Source organism: Lepisosteus oculatus, chromosome 25 (assembly GCF_040954835.1).
Source record: "Lepisosteus oculatus isolate fLepOcu1 chromosome 25, fLepOcu1.hap2, whole genome shotgun sequence".
Lineage (NCBI taxonomy): Eukaryota > Metazoa > Chordata > Actinopteri > Semionotiformes > Lepisosteidae > Lepisosteus > Lepisosteus oculatus.
Genome location: NC_090720.1, coordinates 7673046 through 7692014, shown reverse-complemented (window position 1 = coordinate 7692014; position 18969 = coordinate 7673046). Strand labels below are relative to the sequence as shown.

At 37.2% G+C, this 18969-nt stretch overlaps 1 protein-coding gene across 4 annotated transcripts in view; it reads right to left on the bottom strand.

Annotated features, from left to right (window-relative positions):
• The window catches only part of ephb2b (eph receptor B2b), a 192194-nt gene that overhangs the window by 106051 nt on the left and 67174 nt on the right, over positions 1-18969 (bottom strand). For all 4 annotated transcript variants that reach the window (XM_069183719.1, XM_015337251.2, XM_006641931.3 and 1 more), the window contains exon 2: positions 3199-3263. In XM_069183719.1, coding sequence (XP_069039820.1) covers positions 3199-3263 — 65 coding nt within the window. The remainder of the gene's footprint in view (positions 1-3198; positions 3264-18969) is intronic.

Sequence of the window (18969 nt, the reverse complement as noted above, 5' to 3'; positions counted from 1 at the left end):
GATAATATCATTTTGGTTATCGAAAGTCAACTCCAAGCAAGTCTGCTTTTAAACGATTTTTGTTGCTCTGGGCTCTCATGCACTGTACAAGGAAAGTGTCCTTACCTGAAATTATAGTTTAAGCTGTATTGGAGAGTAATTCACATGTACTGTATTATCTATCAGTTCTTTATAGTTGTTCCACCACGTATTACACAGGATGACTGTCTAGGTTTTTTATATTAATTTAATGTAAGGTCCGGGCTAGCACTATAAATGATTAAATTACCCTGTAGCACAGGAGTCATTCAGTTAACCTATTGAATCATTTAACTCTAACCTTTATTGTACTAACAGGTTCTACTTCCAGAAAAAGAATTTGCTTGAAGATAGGAGATGTGCTTTTATAGTCAAATCTTGACCAAAACATACAATTGATCTGTTGATGGATAAATGGTAGAGTTCAGTTTCATACAAATCCCAAATTTCAACAATTTATTCACATGCATCTGTGAGGATAGTGACTATTTTGTAAAATAATAATTGGGTTGCTTTGCTCAGAAAAATTTGAAGCATGCATAAAGTCTACTGTTGCGAAGACGACACAGGACACAGGTGCTCTTCCTCAGGCTTGTGCCAAATCATCACTAAATCGCTGTAAATAATCTCCAGTTCTAAATAATTTAGAAAATATGTTCCTTTATAACATGCACAACATGACTGGATGGATAAACAAAGATCATTACCAAATAAGTGGCACATGCAACTGTCCCTGCAAAAATGTTATCTAACCAAGCCAAGGGTCCTGATTCCAGAGTCAAAATAACCACATTTAGTAGAAGGTTTTAATTTTAGTCTAGGCCCATTAGGGCTTATTTGGCATGTTTCTGGTCTATAAGCAGGACCTGGCAGTATGTTTGGAAGCTGATGGAGTTGAATAAACTGATGTTGACATTTTAAAAGGTGTTGACTCCTATAAGTAACATGATTCATACATTCATGTGTTTTCTTGAAATACTGGCTGTCTGTAAAGCTTCTAAAAACACTAATTTTTTGCTAAACATTTACAAGAAATTGAATCTAATTAGGAACTGGTCAAAAGCACTATTTATACAGCTAAATGCCATCATAAAACAGACAGTTGCAATATGGTTTTAAAACATTACTTAAACCGAAACGTTTAGATTTTTTCTTCAACAAAAAAAAGCTCCAGGCATTTAACTCCAGACATTTGTTGCCATGTCATGTTTAAGGCCATGCTTCTATCTGTTAATTAGACATGACATAAACAACTCAATATTTGAGTGGTGTCCTGTCATGCTTTCTCTTCTATATGTACACCACTTCTCTATTTAATAACCTTAATAAATCCAGGCAATAAAACCATTAAACACTTCCATTAAGTGTCCCTGCATCAATCATCATCAAACCTGGTAGACACACGTCTGTAATCTCTCTGTAATAAAAGCTTTAGAGAATTAGGGGCTAGTCTGTCCATAAAGGCATATTTGTGCAGTAAAATTAAGATGGACAGCTTATCAAGCTAGTTCAACACACCCTCCTGGCTCTACAGAAAGATACCCAAAGCCCAGTATAACTTTAATTTGATACTGTTCCTTTTCCATTACCATGATTTAAACATCACACTATTTTCAAATAGGTTTTTATGCATATTATATAATACTGGTTAATAAAGGATCATCACCAGGAAAGACAAGATTGCAGAAATAATAAAAAGAGTAGGTCAGAGACATTTACTTATACTCTCTGATAAAGTGACTAGGCAACAATGAACCATATCTACATAATATAAAAAAAAACCCATGTCTGGATCACAGGGCCTTGTGAAAACACTTCTTTAATACCAGTAGGTATTCATAAATACCTCTTCTCTTTTCACAAACAAAACTGCTGGTAACATAGCATGTCTGCAAACTCTGCTCCAGTATGCCCGAATTATTACAGTGATGCAAACTGTGGAAAAAAATACTCCTGAGGAATGTAAAGCAAGAACACAATATATCCTATATAGTATTCCACAGCTAAAAACCTAAGAGGGGTAACTACATGTGAAATGTGAGTGTCTCATTTACAAATCACAATATCATTTTTTATTTAAAATCTTTGTTGTGCTACTTGGGAGTTTTACCACTTTCTATCTCTATGGAAATATTTCTCTCTCTCGGCCATATGAAGCATTTACAGTAGATCCAATAACTGAACCTCCTGGGTACAAAGACCTTGGGAGCTACAGTACATTATCATACTATGTACAGATTTTCGTACAAGTCACATCTGTTAGTAGATTTAGTTTTTCTCAATCTAATTTTGATTTCCAAGGTTCCCTATCCGTTCTTAATGTTTTCTTCAAAGTGGATCTGCATGTACAGTATAGAGTATGTATCTCTCTAAGCTAGTAGTAGTCTATACAACCTCATGTATTTCAGACAAGTATGCATCCTTCAAAGAAAAGATAAATACAAAAGTATTAGTGTAAAATGGGTTAAAAGTAAATGATTTAGTAGCTCAAACCTCCAAGCTGGAAAATGGTTTATTTTATAAAATGAATTTCAGAAAGAAGTCAGGACCAAAGAGGATAAATGATTTTTTCTCGGTGACCTTTGGCCTTTCAACATCCAATGCACATCCCCAACGGGGAAAACCAAAATGAAAACTTTAAAATGGCTGGCCAATGTTTTAAAATAAACGTGCATGTGTTGTGTTTTGAAAAGGTTATTAATATATAATATTAATATTGTATATTTTACTATGAATATAAAAATGTACAAATATTCTGACTACAAAATATGCCAGAAACAAAGGTAAATATTGTTTGCTTTCTTAGTTGTCACTAGCATACCATCTTTCTTTTGACTACCATTTGACTACGATGGTTTCATACTCTTAAAGCATATGTTTGTCATTTGAAAGAGTTGGCAAGAGAAATACTGTATTATTTTATGATTTAAATTACAGGGATGCTTTTATGGAGAGTAATTTCAAATATGTGAATTGACAAACACTACAACACTGCACACACCCAATGTTAAAAACAACACACTATTACAGTACACAGTATCCAAAAGGTTAGTTCTTAGTATGCTGTCCACATTCACTACTATTAAGCCTCAGTGGAGCTCAGCACAATCACTTACCTGGCTAGTGTTAACATTGCTGCTGTTTGTTGCAAATAAAAGGAAAAGCCATGGTTATACTCACCCCTGTTGATGGATAGACTGTCCAGCCCAACTCTGCTGTTGCAGTTGTTGAATCCATTAGCATTTCTGAAAAGAATGGAGGAAAAGGTTACCACGAGTCAAAATCCCAGTTTGGTACACAATCAATTCAACTACAGAGGGGAAACGTAATTAGTTCAACAGACCTGCTGCGACACAGTAATGTAAGCAAGAAATTCTGACAGCCTGATACAGTATGCATAACACTGACCTCTATATTCCATGATCACTCTATAAATATTTTGAAACAGACATGTTTAAGATAAACATGTCAGAAAAACTTGTCTAAACATGCTAAAATTCATCCTCCCTCAGAATTCAAACAAACTAAGAATAGACAGTTTTCACAACAAAATAAATGAATCGTATAGGTTATGGGTTATATGGTATGTTGATTATTACTGAAGGTTCGTGCCACTGTGGGTGTATTATTTTCTCCCTATAACACAAATATTTCAAAGCTCAGAATGTATTTTAAATCATTGTCTAATCACGAACAGAATGAAGGATTCAATACCAAATCATGTTTGGGAAAGGTGCACTGTACTATGTTTCAATTCCTTCAATACAAAAAAATAAAATTAATATTCTTCAACTGACATTTATACATGGCAGAACTTTGATCTGGATATATATTGTTTTTTCTGTCAATGCCAACAGAGGTCTTTAAAGATGTATCACTGTATTTAGCACAATTCCAATTTTCAAGACAGATCTTTACATATGTGTCCTTTAACCTTTGACCTAGGATGAGTTTTCTTCCTAGGTGTAGTGACTTGACCTGACCTCCCCAATAAACCCTGGCCATTTGTTGTATCATGAACCTAGTTTAGTCTTAAAGGTCCCCAAACAAATTTTAACAGGGCAAGATCCTTTATCATTGAAGGACAAAAGCTCAATAATAAGCCTCTTACTGCACAAAGCATGACCAACATTCCACACCAACCTGTCATCAACGATTTCACATTGCTCATGAAACCTTTTTCTTTCTGACCTTTGTTGGAAGTGTGATGTGTCATAGTATGTAACATACGTTCAGACTATTGTACTATTGTAGAAAAAACGTACAAATCAGCCTTTTCTCTCATTAAAAAACAAAACAACAATAAACTGCAGAGTGGACCTCTTTCTCTGGAATAAGGATCTATGGCCAACTTATTGGAATCAATATTTTTCAGCTAGCACCACCGACATCCAGCACCAGATTCCTGCAAGAAATCCCAATAGCAGTTCACAACCTTCAAAGTGTTTGTTCTCTCGCCCAGTGTCATCCCTCTGAAAGACTGGAAAATCCCCAAGGCTTTGAGTTTCAAGACCCAGAAAGAGGGAAAAAAAAGTAATAATAGTTTTTAATTCTTCGTGTTCTTCAGCCAAAAAGAAATAAAAAGGAGAATCATCTAACCTACAGGCTCAACAAAACCCCAAAGACTGTCACAAGTGTTTGGATAAAACAAGAGCAATCTGACAAGACGGTGATAAGGTTTTGGCAACTCTTCTGTTAAAACACAGCTGAGTGATAGGCAGACGCCTCCAACTGTATTCTCCCAGTAACTGATTATAGTTATTCAGCACTTTAATGGGATGCTTTGTAGCATCTTCTCCTGCAGGAAGGCTTTGATTTTTTAAATATTTTTTTTCTGTCACTATTGTATGACACTAAAATCCTTTCTTTCCTTTGTGACTCACCAGCTTTCAACAGCACACAGCCAATTTGGTTTGATATGAAAACACTGTTTATTTCAGAATTAAGTTTAAGATCTTGTGGTAAAGGCAATCCAAACACACAGAAGCTGTTATTGAAGGTGAACTTCTGCACCGAAGGAAAATATATTCTGTAGTTACTTATGCTGTAGTACTTGGCCAATTTTCAGAAGCTTATTTGCCAGATCTCTAGTAAAACCAGAGTTCTAATGCTCTGCCTCTCTCACATCCATCATCAAAAGAGTGGCACCCTTTTTATGTTGCTTGATAAATGTGAAATTACATCCCAAAAGATTATAGGATTTTATCACTCCTCAAAATACATCAGCCACTTTTAACACTAAAGATCTGGCATTGTGAATCTCTACAATTGATTACAGATGATTTCAGGTGTATTAAAGTTGCTCTTCAAAATCTTTCATCTATGAGAAATTGCTGCAGTTATGTAACTAGCACAAAACAGACTTGAATGACTGCTTTGTTGTCCACAACAGGGTAAAACCAAAACAAATTAAAAAAGTAACCCTTTGTACAGCACAGTGTATCATCATCATATCTTCAGTTGTGTAGCCTAGACCTTAATCTTCAAAAATGGCAATCAATGTTCAGCACTCTTGTATAGCTTACTTCATGACCTGGACATACCTTTATCCTGATTGTTCACCACCACACACATTAAAAATAGAAATTGCTTTTCAATCTGGTTCATTCTGTCACTTGTCCAAGTCTTATGCAAATGCAATTAAGCTTTCAGTGAACATTTCTGGCACAGAAACCCCATTCAAAGCCAAGCTTCTCAAAGGAGTCTCATATTAAAGCTGCTATATAGTATACTTGCATTAAAAACAAACTGTTCAGCATATGACAACAGATATGTTAAATTTCAAACTGGTGAAAGAGTAGAAACCTGGTCATTTACCCTTATTTATTGTAAATACATGATCTTAAGAGTTAACTGTGAGGATCCCAAAGGTTTTTCTGTATTTTAGTGACAGAATAAATGGCAGATTATGGGGAGACAATCATTTAAAACTCCATTTATTAAATCTTGTTGTTTTAAACGTTTTTTAAAATATCGAATAACTACATGTCTGTCTTTTTTCGTTTGGTTTACTTGTCCACTCTGTAGTATTCCTCCACGAATGAAAGTCACTTGAAACATTAATACAAACGCCAGCATTTGCAAGGTACACTTGCTGAACATTAAGAAAAATCAGAAAACCCCAGGAAAGATGACAGACAATGCAAAGAAAAGTCATGTCCAGTCACCTACAGTAAATGGCACTTAATTGGCACCCAGCTGATTCTTCTCTACTCTATAATACATTAACAGAGCGTCAGGTACATGTATAGAACTTTGCTGTTGGCAAACCTTTACTTGGAACAGGACAGAACATTCAATACTAGTTGAATTATCCAGTGAAAAATAAACCTTGAGTAATTACTGCTACTCTGCCTGAATCTATCCGTTTGTCATTATGCCGGCAATGATTGGAATAGAGAAATGACATTCCTAGGCCATGCAGTGTGTTTTCTGCAGTTTGCTACCAGGGAACCAAAGGCGTGCAATGATTGTAGACTTAATTTATTTTCTTCCCTAATTAGTGTAATACAAGTCTCCCATCATTGGAAGAAAAAGAAGACTGCATTCATCAAGAGTTAGGCAGTAACAGCTTCTGAAAGATCCATTCACATCACATAAACTTTTTTTCATTTTTTAAGAAGAACAGAAAAAATGAAAACTGAATACGGTTCTCATAGTGTAAAAACTCATTTATAATTTGGATTTGGATTAAGTTTCTCAATCAATTTGGTTCTGTTCTATCCCGATGTTTGGTCTGCCACTTGGTTTAAAATAAGCCCAATTAGTCACTGTTGTCATCTTACTAATTGAGCGTTAAACATGATTTAGGATTATACACACAAAAAATAAAATGCAAGGAAAATTGAATGTATGAAAAATACAATTTTTACATGTATAACTGTACTCAGCAAATACTGTACAATCATCTCAAAAATGAAAACAGTGTCAGTGGCTATATACAGTATGTGTATTTCACTGAGTGACTTCATTCTTCACTATTGCTAATGAAATGTAAAAAATATGACATAGGGAAAACCCTGATGTTGTTGTAAACTTACAATAGGCTAATTGTGGCCTTCCTTTTGGGTTTTCAAATACATTTTTATCCCTTCATCTGTTGCTGTTCCGTGGATGTAGATTTGCTCCAGGGTTGCTGTGCTACAGTGCACACTGAAACTAACAAGCTTCTTTACTGCTGTGTCAAAATCCTCACTTTCAATCTTCTGCAGACCAGAGCAAAATTACAGTGTGAGCCAAGGACATTTCAGTGGATTTACACTCCTAGGAATTACTTGGATTTACTGTATAATGCTTGGAAAATCTTGCAGAACAATTCATGTTTTTCATTTGCTTCAGTCTAATTGTTAATATTCCATATCATAAGACAAAAATGGGTTTCGCATGGATTTCACTTACAGAAAAAACACTTCTAATTTAATCGCAACTTCTAATTTAATTAAACCCCATGGAATGATAACAATTAAATCAGTTATTAGTATTGATTTTATCTCCAACTAGTATAATAAAATGATCTAAAAAGTCTAATTTTGCAGACTTTACCTTTTTTGCCACTTACCCAAGTCACAAGCCTTCGGATACACTCCACTGTCGTCAAAATCAAAAACTAATTGAAGCTGCGAAAACCAGCCCATGCCTTGGGACGGAAACCTCTAATTTGAATACAACAACATAAACCACTGCCACACGATGTCAGGTAAAATTTCTACAAGCATTACTTCTCCAGAAAATTAATGCAGTATCTTAAAAACGTTAATGCAATACTGTAGTATCCAGCTTCACATATTACTTGTATAATGTTTCACATATGTAGGCAAGTTCTGAAATTACATTGGTACAGCCATTCACCATTCAGGTAATTACAGTTTTGTTTGCATCATAATACATACTAGATATAGCAAACATAAAGCATATTTCAAATGAATAAAATGCTGATGCAGTTTAAGTGCATAAAACATACAATTTGTTGCAAACTTGCATTCCTGTGACACCCCCTGTTCCAGCACACCAATATTGTTAACATCTCCCAACAAAAAACAAATTATGAATTTATTTGGCTGATGCAACCTATCTAAAGTTACTTATACTGTATAAGTTAAAGCACATTTTGTTACATGCACATTTAGGCACCTGCTTCTACAGCTCATGTTCCTCTACCAAACTGGGAAAACGACTTTGTACAACAACCCTATCTCCACCTGGGAGCTGAACGCACATCTTACCAGTTAGAAGTCCAAAGCCCTAACTATGCCTGTGCACGACCTCTCCACATGCCACACTGCTGCTAGATGCATGATATCGACCCTGGAGGGCATCTTGCGTAGGTTTTAAACAGAACTCACGGCATTAACTATACTCTTGGTGTTAGTGTCTGCGCTCTCTATTGAACCTTGAAATGCACTAATAATTTTCTCAATAGACCCTTCTAATTGTTCTGAAACCGCAGAGAGAAGTGACTCTGTAACACCTGACATACTTCGAATGACTGAAATGTATCATGCAGTCTACAACATTAAAGCAGCAAAAAAAATAAATAAAAGGTCTACATGAAGTAAGTGAAACATTAATTCAATCAAGGGTGAAAAAGTAATTGAGAGCACAGCTGGGACAAAAGCTATTAGACACCAAGTTCTCAAGTGCCAGGATAGGAAAGCCCAGCTCCTGAATGGACTCTGTGCACAGAGAAACTCATAAATAGTAAAGTAAGAAGTGGGCACTCTCTGTGTCTCTCCCTTTCTCGCACATACCACTTGTACTAATCAGCAACAGCTACCTGGTATCAACAGCACAACCCAGACGGAGCCGTCCTTCTATCGCTGGATGATGAATCACCCTGCCTCCCGGTGTCTGCTCCTCTCTCCAGCGGAGCAATGTGGATTTATTACGTTCCCCTGCCCTGCCACAAAGGGTCATCATTTCTTTTCTCCAAACACCAAAGCAGAAGGGGAAAAGAATCTCAGGCAACCCTCCACTGTCTGACACATTTTCTATTATTTATTTCAAATGAAGGCCGAAAAAAATAAAAATGAGACGCTCTGCCAAGACGATCCAGAGCGGTACAGGAATGGGAGGGGTGCACCAGTCTGGTGACAGGCTGAGCAAGTAGTCCAGACAGCTCTGCATCGTAGAGCAAAGCAGGCAGGAGGGAGAGGTCTCTGTGCTTGTCGCTTGCTATGCTGATTTTGCACATCAGTGGGGTCAGTATCAACTGCAAGTACAGGGGCAATGTGCTAGCGTATTATCAGGACACATCTGCATGCAGAACCAGTTAAATGAACCACTGGTTCTCCACACATGAATGACGAGAGAGCCGGGTTACACTGTGCTCTGTAACCCATTTAGGTAATGCAAGAAGTCCAAGATTACATGAACATCAGAACTGCAAAGGTTATGGCTGTCAGTGAAACTGACAAACACTGGATAAAGGCAGTCTTAAGTTAGTGGACTGCAGATGCTCAGAAAGGTCCTATCGGTCACTTAGGTAACGAGTGCTGGGAAGTCTCACTGTGTAGTACAGCATGCATTTCTGAACATAATCTAAAGGTTATAACAATTGACCTAGTATTTAATTCTTCATACTACTTCACAGCTTTCCCAAGTCTGCCCCTGCATTTTTATCTATTTTTAAATTAGGGATAAAAGAAGCAGCTGTTCATAGGCCATTAACAAAAGCAGCCCCAGAGCATGTTTCAAGTCTGAATTAATTGATCTGAACTTAGAGCAGCCTCAGTTTAGGATCATTGCTGTGAAATTGGTAAACCGGCAGCCAGGCTCTGACATCAAAGAAAAAGGCACCCTGTTTAAATTGCTACTTTTCATGAGCCCATAAAACTTATTTGGAAACCAGTCAAGTGTGAAATTGGTAGACTGCTTGTTAACCAGGCTGTTTGTTTATTTGCTGAGCTGATTATGTGTGTGCTGGAGACAACATCACAGAAAGAAGAGTTGGTAGTGTTCTGCAGGATGTGAACCTCAGGTCTAAAGCAACAGGTATAACAAGTCACTGGAGCACACTTCCAGGCTTGTTAATACAAAGCAATGTTTCTTGGCTATTACAGGAATAACATTCCATTCCCCCAGAAGATGAAACAAAAGCTGACAGGTTTGCCGCAAAGTTTCAAATGATAAATGTCTTTAAAATTGCCAAATGTTCTAATAAAGGGACAAGCAGCTTTAGCAATTTCTTCCTACCCACTACAATACAATCATTCCCTTTAAAGATGACCTGACTCAACTGAACCCAAAACGAGATGAGTTTGAGAAGGGGGAATATTTCCCCACCATCTTTCATCCTTTTAAAGCAGAACATCCCTGTAAAACATATAGCAAAAGGCAAAAGTTAAAACACATGGCAAATGAAGCTAGAAAAACAAACAGTAAAACTAATGCTAGAGTGAAAAGCTACAGTGGTCTTTAAGCAAGTTTTAAAAATCTCTGTCTCTCTAACAGATCTGGGCAGTGAGGTCCACCAAGATGTGATGTTGCATATGAAAAGGTTCTATCATCCACTATGTGGAACCTGGTGTTTGGCAGAGTAAAAAGATTGAAAAATCAGATCTCAGAGTAAGACCTGAATTATATTCATGCAATAAACCTGTAAAATAACCTGGAGCTACACTGTTCATTGTCTTATGTGGAAGCAGGAGAACCTTTACATCCACTCTAAATGTCACAGGGAGCAAGGACTATTTACGGAGAATGGGAATAAAGTGCTGAGGGAGAGCAATTTTTTAGTTAGCAAACAAGTCACATAATTCTGACACCTCAGTAAAACATTATAGTGGTCTAATCTGATTTAAATAAGGGCATGTATTAATATTTCAGCACCAGACTGGAATGGTACCTAGATGGATGAAGCCTTATGATTTTTCTGACATGCACTTCAAATGACAAGGCAGTGTCAAAAGAAAAAAAACAACAAGGTTTCTAACTTCACTCAGAGTTTAATATCAGCAACCTCAACAACACTGAAGCCGAACTTGTTTGGGATGTTTGGGAACCTATTCACTCATCCTGACTTGTTATAATTCCACTTAGGAAAGGTCTGTTGCATCCATATCTTCCTATCACACATTTCTGGAGAGACACTTTCAGCAGAAAACACAACAAGAACCAAGGACTTGTGCTTGTGTTTCACTGCATGACCTGGGCAAGCTGGGCTGCTGAAAAGCTAAACAGGTGCAGCCTTTTCATGTCTGATAAGCAGTAAAGTAGAGGTTGGGGGTAACACAGAGAATGGTATTAGAGCAGACATTATTGTTTTGGATAACAGGTGTAAAGGTGGGAGGACTTCCTGTACACTCAATTGATGGAGACAACACTGGAGATGGAAAGCTAGGTTGCATGAGGCAAGTGATCATACTGGTTCACTCTCAACTACCCGAGGAAGTGATCTGGTATTCCCAGAATATGAGAACAGGTTGTGAAAATACTTTGAGTAAAGGATTGCCTCGTGTTCACAGTTTTCAGTGGACTTTTACATGGTTTCCACTTTATTCTGACAAATTTCACCTGGTTGGCTTTGTGAGTACTTTTAAACATTTTAAAAACTGGTATCAGGTCTGTTTGTAATCATCTGCGTTGAGGATGAAAAAAGTGCATTTCCTTTAGCTTATCAGTTCAAGACATTCCCTTAAGTCCTGGAATGTATCTGGTTGCTCTTCTGTAAAATGATTCCAAAACAGTGATATATTTTCTAGAACACAGTAAAATTAAAATCAAGTTGATATTGCTCATATCATTCTCTAGTTGTCCAATAAGAGTCAAAGTAAAATACTTTCATGCTTTGATAATTGTTCAGCTCTATTCCAGAGGATTGGATAAAATGTTTAGCATTTTTGAATGTACTGTTCTGAAATAATTCTAAACGCAGACAAAGCTAGTAATAAATAAGATACACAACTCCTATTGTACAGTATCACCATATCAAGGCCTAAGTAATGAAACCTCAAACTCTGCAAAGATTACAGGCATAAGACTTGAAAGTGCAGGATGTATTTATCCCTATTTGAAGAATGAAATTAAAGTAAAGCTAGCAAATGAAATTTATTGCTAAGCAAGGCATGGTTCCTTTATTATGACACCTGCAGTTTCAGCACGGTCCAGGCTTGGTTATTTCTAGTTGACTAGTGTGAGCCTGCACATTACAAATAAACACGTATTGGGTTTATTTCAAATGGGTTGCTCACCCCAGAATTTCTTTTTACATATTGAATGAAAAAGGGTTAAAATGAATCTCATATTCATGAACAAAAAAAAGACGCAATCTAAACCAAAGAATGCCACTTTAACTTGATTTATTTAAGTACTCATAAGTGTGAGACAAAATCGGTTCAAGGACCAAGAATTATTAACAGTATGAAAAGGTATTTGATGGTGTGGCGGGCGCCTAACAAAGAAGTGCTTCCACGCGCTGACAGAAGCAGGCCGGACTCTGCGTGGTTCACCAGGGGACAGCAGGTATGTGCTAGCCAGAGAAAACTGCAGGCTCTGGAAGATAGATGGCCAATTAGTAAGCAGACTTACTCACAGCACCAGGAGAAAGCCTCACTCCCTATGCCTGTTCTTCTGATTGATGGAGCTCCTTTGCAAGCCTGAAACTCTCACCTCTTGGAATCCTTTCCACTCCTAAGGGTTTCCCTGGTTCTTGCAGGGCTACAAACTGGCCTCCTATTTGCAGGATCAGCAAAAGCTGCTGCTTAGGTTATATGCTTTTTAAACACATCTGACTTCATTTTATTTCTCATATTCTATTGCTTTTCTATGTTGTTTTTTACCCTCATCCTCATCCTTTGTACTGGATTTACCATCTTTTTTGACAGTCTGAGTTTTGATTCATGCCCGTTTTTTGTTCCTTATCCACAAAGTCAACGAACATTATTTTATCTATCCACATGCTGCTGTTGGTTGATAATAAAATAGATTTAAACATTGTAAAAAAACAAGGTGTAATATAAAAGCAAAATATCATTTTAAGGCCCATTAACTAGACCCCCCCTTATGCTCTTCAGCATTCTTCAAAGTGGATTTAAAAAATAAAGCTCTAAATTATTCTTAATGTACTCCTTTCAGGTTCCACTGAAAACGCTAGTTGAAGACGGTATATTAAATTTAGGAAAAGGATCAGTCCCTGATCACGGTAATGAAGAAGTTTGACTGGTCTGAGAAAAATACTTTGTATAATAGTTTCCATCTAATGACTAACAGACATTGTACTGTGTTGAAGGTTGACATGGTTCTTCACTAGAACAGAAATACTGTTATACATACAATAGACATCAGGAGACCAGTACATCCACACAATGAAATTGATCACCATCCTTTATCCTCACTGTTTTAATTGGAAGCTTGCATTTCATAGATATCTTGCTGAATTTACAATGTACATTACACAGATGTAAAAAGGAAATCTTGCACTGTATACTGTTTTATAAGATTTTCAGGCAATGACACTGAACTTGAACTTGAACTTTACAATCCTTTTCAAGTTGTGACAAAAAGACCAGGACAACTTCCCAAAAAAGTTAACTTTCTTTCCAAGTCACACTGCCCACGAGCAATTGGCTGCTATTAATGAGTTAAACAGCATTAGTGCTGGGCTTCTGATTCACAAAAATCCAATGACCAAGGAAAGAGTCACACATCCCGCAGTCAAGAACAGATGAACACTGAAGGAAAAAAATATCTCCGAGATACCATGAATGGCTCAGCGTCAATGCAGGAGTGAAATGGTATAACAGCAATGTGGGCAGAATAATAAATTAAATGCATAGTGTTACTCCAAAGAACTGCCCCTGGCTGTCACGAACATCTTTCAACACAGTGGGGGGTCAATTATATGGAGGTCACGTGACCACAATATTAAAAAAAAGAGCCTTGTATCATAATAGGATCCATATGCTATAACATATGGTCTTTAGAATTCCCTACTAAACACTGGCTCAGTAGATAAAGTGGCCATGTCCAAAAAACCCCAATACAATTGCTTTGTTTTTTTGGGTGTAAATAAGTTTCACATATTAGTTAACTTCAGTGCTTCCAGTGTTGTACTTGAACTCTGAATCCAGAGAAGGCAGACACTGTGGCAGAGTGGAAATGGGATTAGAGGATGCAAAGAGAAGGTGTGACAATGATCAAGAATTAATCCACCATTGTCAGACTTGTGGTTCTGCACTAGGCACACACAGTGCCAATCAGAGCACGACTCAACACCTTTGAAAGGAGCTGCTACAGAGCACACGGAGGGCTGGCCAGTTGACATCAGATACTGCACTGCGATAGTACCACTTTCCAATGAGTGACTGACACACAAGGCATTATTTCTGTGGGTTGTTTCTTTGTCACAATACAGAATTGGCCAACATCGTAGTGATAATGCAAATGGGGGAAAACACTGGAAAAGTCGTCAAGAAACGAATGAACCGCACGGTAAACTGAAGCCCTGAAATAATTCTGCCTTGCAGAATTAAACCTGAACAGACCTGTTCTGCTGTGTTTGATTATTATTGTTATTATTAGTTGTGATTATCACTTCTGGTCGGTGTGTCACAACTCCTTCCACCCTTTAATTTCAGCTGGCTGTCTCCAGCTCCGCCTGCTCCTCCCTTTCCCTCTCGTTCCTTTGAGGGCTTTTAATGGGCTCGTATATCCTGACTGAAAAGTGTAATTATTTATTCAAACAAGCCCCACAGGGGACCACAGAGAGGTAATTACAACCCTTTCCCACCCTTTGGTTTTTTTTTCTCTCTCTCTCCTAGGACTTGGCACCCTGACAGGCTGTTGCAAGTAACGCTGCAGATGTCTGACTACACAGCTCACTGCAGAGGCTGTCAACCCAGACACTGTACATTTAAAAGCTACTGTACTTGCGACTTGAACACATTTCTATGAACCGTCGGGGGAATTTCGTTTTTTTTTTGCTTGCATATGTGGAATTCTTACACTTTCCTACTGTAAAAATCCCAGCATACCCTCCCCTCACCCCTCAACTGATTATTCTTAAAGCAACTGACATAATGTGCACCTACTACAGCAATTACACATTCTTTAATGTAAGACTATTGTGCTATCATATTACTTTCTACTACATCAAAGATAACTGTATTTAATGGTTAGTGTATTGGTATAGATTAATAGAGAGAAGGAATGGTATATTGCTCTCAGCAAGTGTATAATTGACAGCTTTGTTACTTTGTATTTGTTCAAATACAGACAGCATTCCATTTTTTGGGCTTTAGTACAGTAATACATGCATATTATTTAAGCAGAAATAATCATAGTTTGTAAACCAGGAATCAAAATACTAAATCAGAAAAAAACATAAGTGTATCTATAAGGTAAACACTGTGGTTCTAAATAAAACATTATATTTTCTGTATTTTGTATATACATATACAGAAAGGCACAGTACTAAAGGGTATTTATAACTGAACAAGGATAGCTAGGCCTGTATGTGTCAGTACAGTGCCAGACACTTTCTAAGGCCACTGTAGTGTACACTGTACACATTTTCCATTTGGGGAATCTTCCTCATTCACAGCTTCACTACACTACTCAGTGATCGCTACGATGTTCATTCTCCTCACAGACTTTGCTGCTGAATATTCCAAAATAGCATTTGAAACTCGGGCAAGAAAGAACATTTCTAACTGTTCTTCTGACATCGATTTCAATATCCGACCACAACGAAAAACTCAAGTGGGACCTACAAAAGTTCATTAGTGCCAGCCATACATTTTTGAAGCTGCACAGCCCCACAGTAATGCCACAGCATGAGGCAGAGTATGAAGCTTTAGCAAGCAAAGCCAAAACTTAACCTAATATCATAATTCAAGCACCTCATCAAGAAGGGTTGCACATAAGTTTTTGAAGGATCCGGATCTCAATTTAATATAGTTAAAAAAGCACACAGTACTAACCTGAGCGTGTATCACAGTATCCAACAGCATGTTATAAAATGTAAAACAAGTTAACAGAATAACTTACGTAAATCAGTATCGTATTGTCCGATTCATAAATCCAAGCATTACCTTATCATTGGACAATTTCTTGTTTTATAACTTTAAGGAGAACACTTGTGAGAGCTGCACTCGTGCCTTGGGCAACTCAACATCCTTCAAACAGACTAAGATGCACCAGGGAAACCATTGTCTTAGAGGACACAACCAGAATATGTTATTGTACAGCACCCAGCACAGTGCGCTTATCAAAAGGGACACAAGTCAGTTTTGTCCGCTCGGCTGCAACAGTTTTAGAAATTCTTACCTCACCATCATGAACATTAATTACTGTATGTCCACCTTTAAATATAAACCGTTGCCATTTTCCCTTCTAACACAGAATTGTTACAGTTAGAACAGGTACTGTATCTCAAACTAATCATCGCAAATGTTCCCCCCAACAAAAAACCTTGTTGATGCTGCTTTGCTGAAGTCTCCTTCTTTATTAGATTCAGACGCCAATGTAATGGATTCTGGATTGAATGATAAGTGTTCCTTTTGATGCCATTCAGTCCTTTGCACTCCAAATAACCCTTCTGTAAAGGACTGTTCTACTGCCTCTTTCTGAAGCAGACTTTATTAACACCCAAATAAATGTTTCTAAATTTACTGCATGATCTTATTTTATGAAATGTAACTGGTCCGAAACCGGGCTTCTGTCAAATACCTTGCCCCTTTAAAACACTAAGTGTTCAGAACCCCTCTGTCTGTCTCATTAAGCTGCCAAAAAAGAATAGTTTACAGCTAATTTTATGTCCTTTAAGTGCTATTAAAACAAGCTATAAATCCTCCTCTGAAGTGCTGTTTTGCCAAGATTGTTATCAGTCTTTTATCTGTGCAATAGAATGACCTCTTATGATCCATGAATTGCAATTTCCTAACTTTTTCTTGTGTCATAATCTACCTTAAGTGGACAGCTTGCTCTGGTCTCCGACAAAAATAACTGTTGTAGTTAATTTATTAAGATAGTCCATGCATTTCCACTTTACTAGACTACACCAGACCCAGGCGCACAGACCATACATTTGTTGTTTAGGTTTAAATACGTGAAGGGTAAAAAGGAGACTTTTTCTATTGAAATACTGTAAATAAATAAAAAAAGTTTATTGCCTAATGATTATGCTTTAGATTATGTTCCGCAAGTTGTCATCAACCAGCATTTTCGGCGTTAATAATCACCCAGATGTACTGGATGGGGGAAAACCCCTTTACTGGCTTTAGTTCAGTGTTAATTATTAAACCACCTTTTTTGGTGCACCAACTTGTTTAATCCTGAAACAGGGATAATAATAATAATTAATATTTGCTTACACTTATATAGCGCTTTTCTGGACACTCCACTCAAAGCGCTTTACAGGTAATGGGGACTCCCCTCCACCACCACCAATGGTGTGGTATTGAGCGGCAGTAGTGTAGATCACTGTAAGAAAGCCACTGTTTGTGGCACTATTTCTTATTCTAATTACACTGGCATCGGTCAGTAATAATGGAAACAACACACACAACAAAGTGGCTGCTTTGTTAAACTTGAATAACACAATAAGTCTCATGAATGCTCAACAAAACGTGAAACTTTAATATGGTATAGAGGTGACAGGATCACACTTGTGTTTTGCTGTACATACATGTAGGACCTGTGGGAATGGAATGTCTTTTTCTGAATGTCTGAATGTCTTTTTCACATCATAAAAGTAAAACAACTTTTTTTACACTGTTTACACTGTCTTTTTTTATCAGCACTGTCCAAGCTGATAAAAAAACAGCAAAGATCCTAATTTTGATATAAACTATGAAGAGCCCAAGAATAAGATCACAGAAGAAAAGCTCCAGCACTACTATCCTGCCAGGATAAGCGCAGCAAAGAAAACTTGTGTCTTGGCTCAGAAGCAACATGAAGAAGCAGAAATGAAGGATTTTAATTCTTAGCTCCTTTCGGTGCATGACTGCATTGCCTAATGAAACACATCCAAGGATGACTCCTCTAAGTCACCAGGTAAAGAGCAGGCTAGAACAAAAATGAAAAGGCAAAGTACAACAGAAAAAGATGAAGTACCAGTCATATTTCATGGACATGAAAAGATGCTAAGTTTTGAAACAGCATGACTTTAAAGACGTCTGGCACAGTTTTTACATTTGGGTTCACACCTGACATACTGAAAACTGTCTATCAAAGAGGCTGAAATTCAGCTCCTGATTTTGTCAAGGCAAATCAGATAACTACCTTGTGGACCTCACAATAATGGTGCACACAGTTATCTAATCACACACTAATTACTATGTAAATACACACTCATTTAGCAAGTGCAAATGAACCCCTTCGCAATTATCCTGACAACATCACATTTTTATATTCCAGGAAAAAAATAGTTTTTTTTTTAAATGGCCACATCTGAAATGTTTATTACATTTTTTCATACTTCACCAGCTGGCTTAGATGGTAATTGTATCTAAGGTTAATCAGAAGCCATTATTTTTCTCTCTAAAGAGCAAACTGTATGGAAATATATCCTTCTTTCCAGTATAGTATTAGTGGAGAGTTTTAAAATGGCCCAAACCCATGCTTTGTTGTAATAAACCACCTGTAGATTTAGGAATATATTAGGGGTCTACTTCCCGTTACTGTAAGCCTTTCAGTTTTGTGATGTTTTCAGCCTCACCAGGATTTAAAATTATTTGGCCTTTGCTATTTTTGTGAAGCCTCTTTTCACGAATCATGCACTCCAAACATTATGGGAAAAGCACAGAATGGCTTCAATAATACAATTTTCATGTAATGATATTGCTTGAGAAATTGTATTAATAGTTAGCACAGCGAGTGACAGGAAAGTAATACAGCTCACCAAGCAAAGCGATAGGAAATGGAACCCATAAACAACAAATGGGATAGCAGTTTAAGGTACCGATGATATTATCCACTCCTTCGAGCCATTTCTCATACATACTAAAACAGATT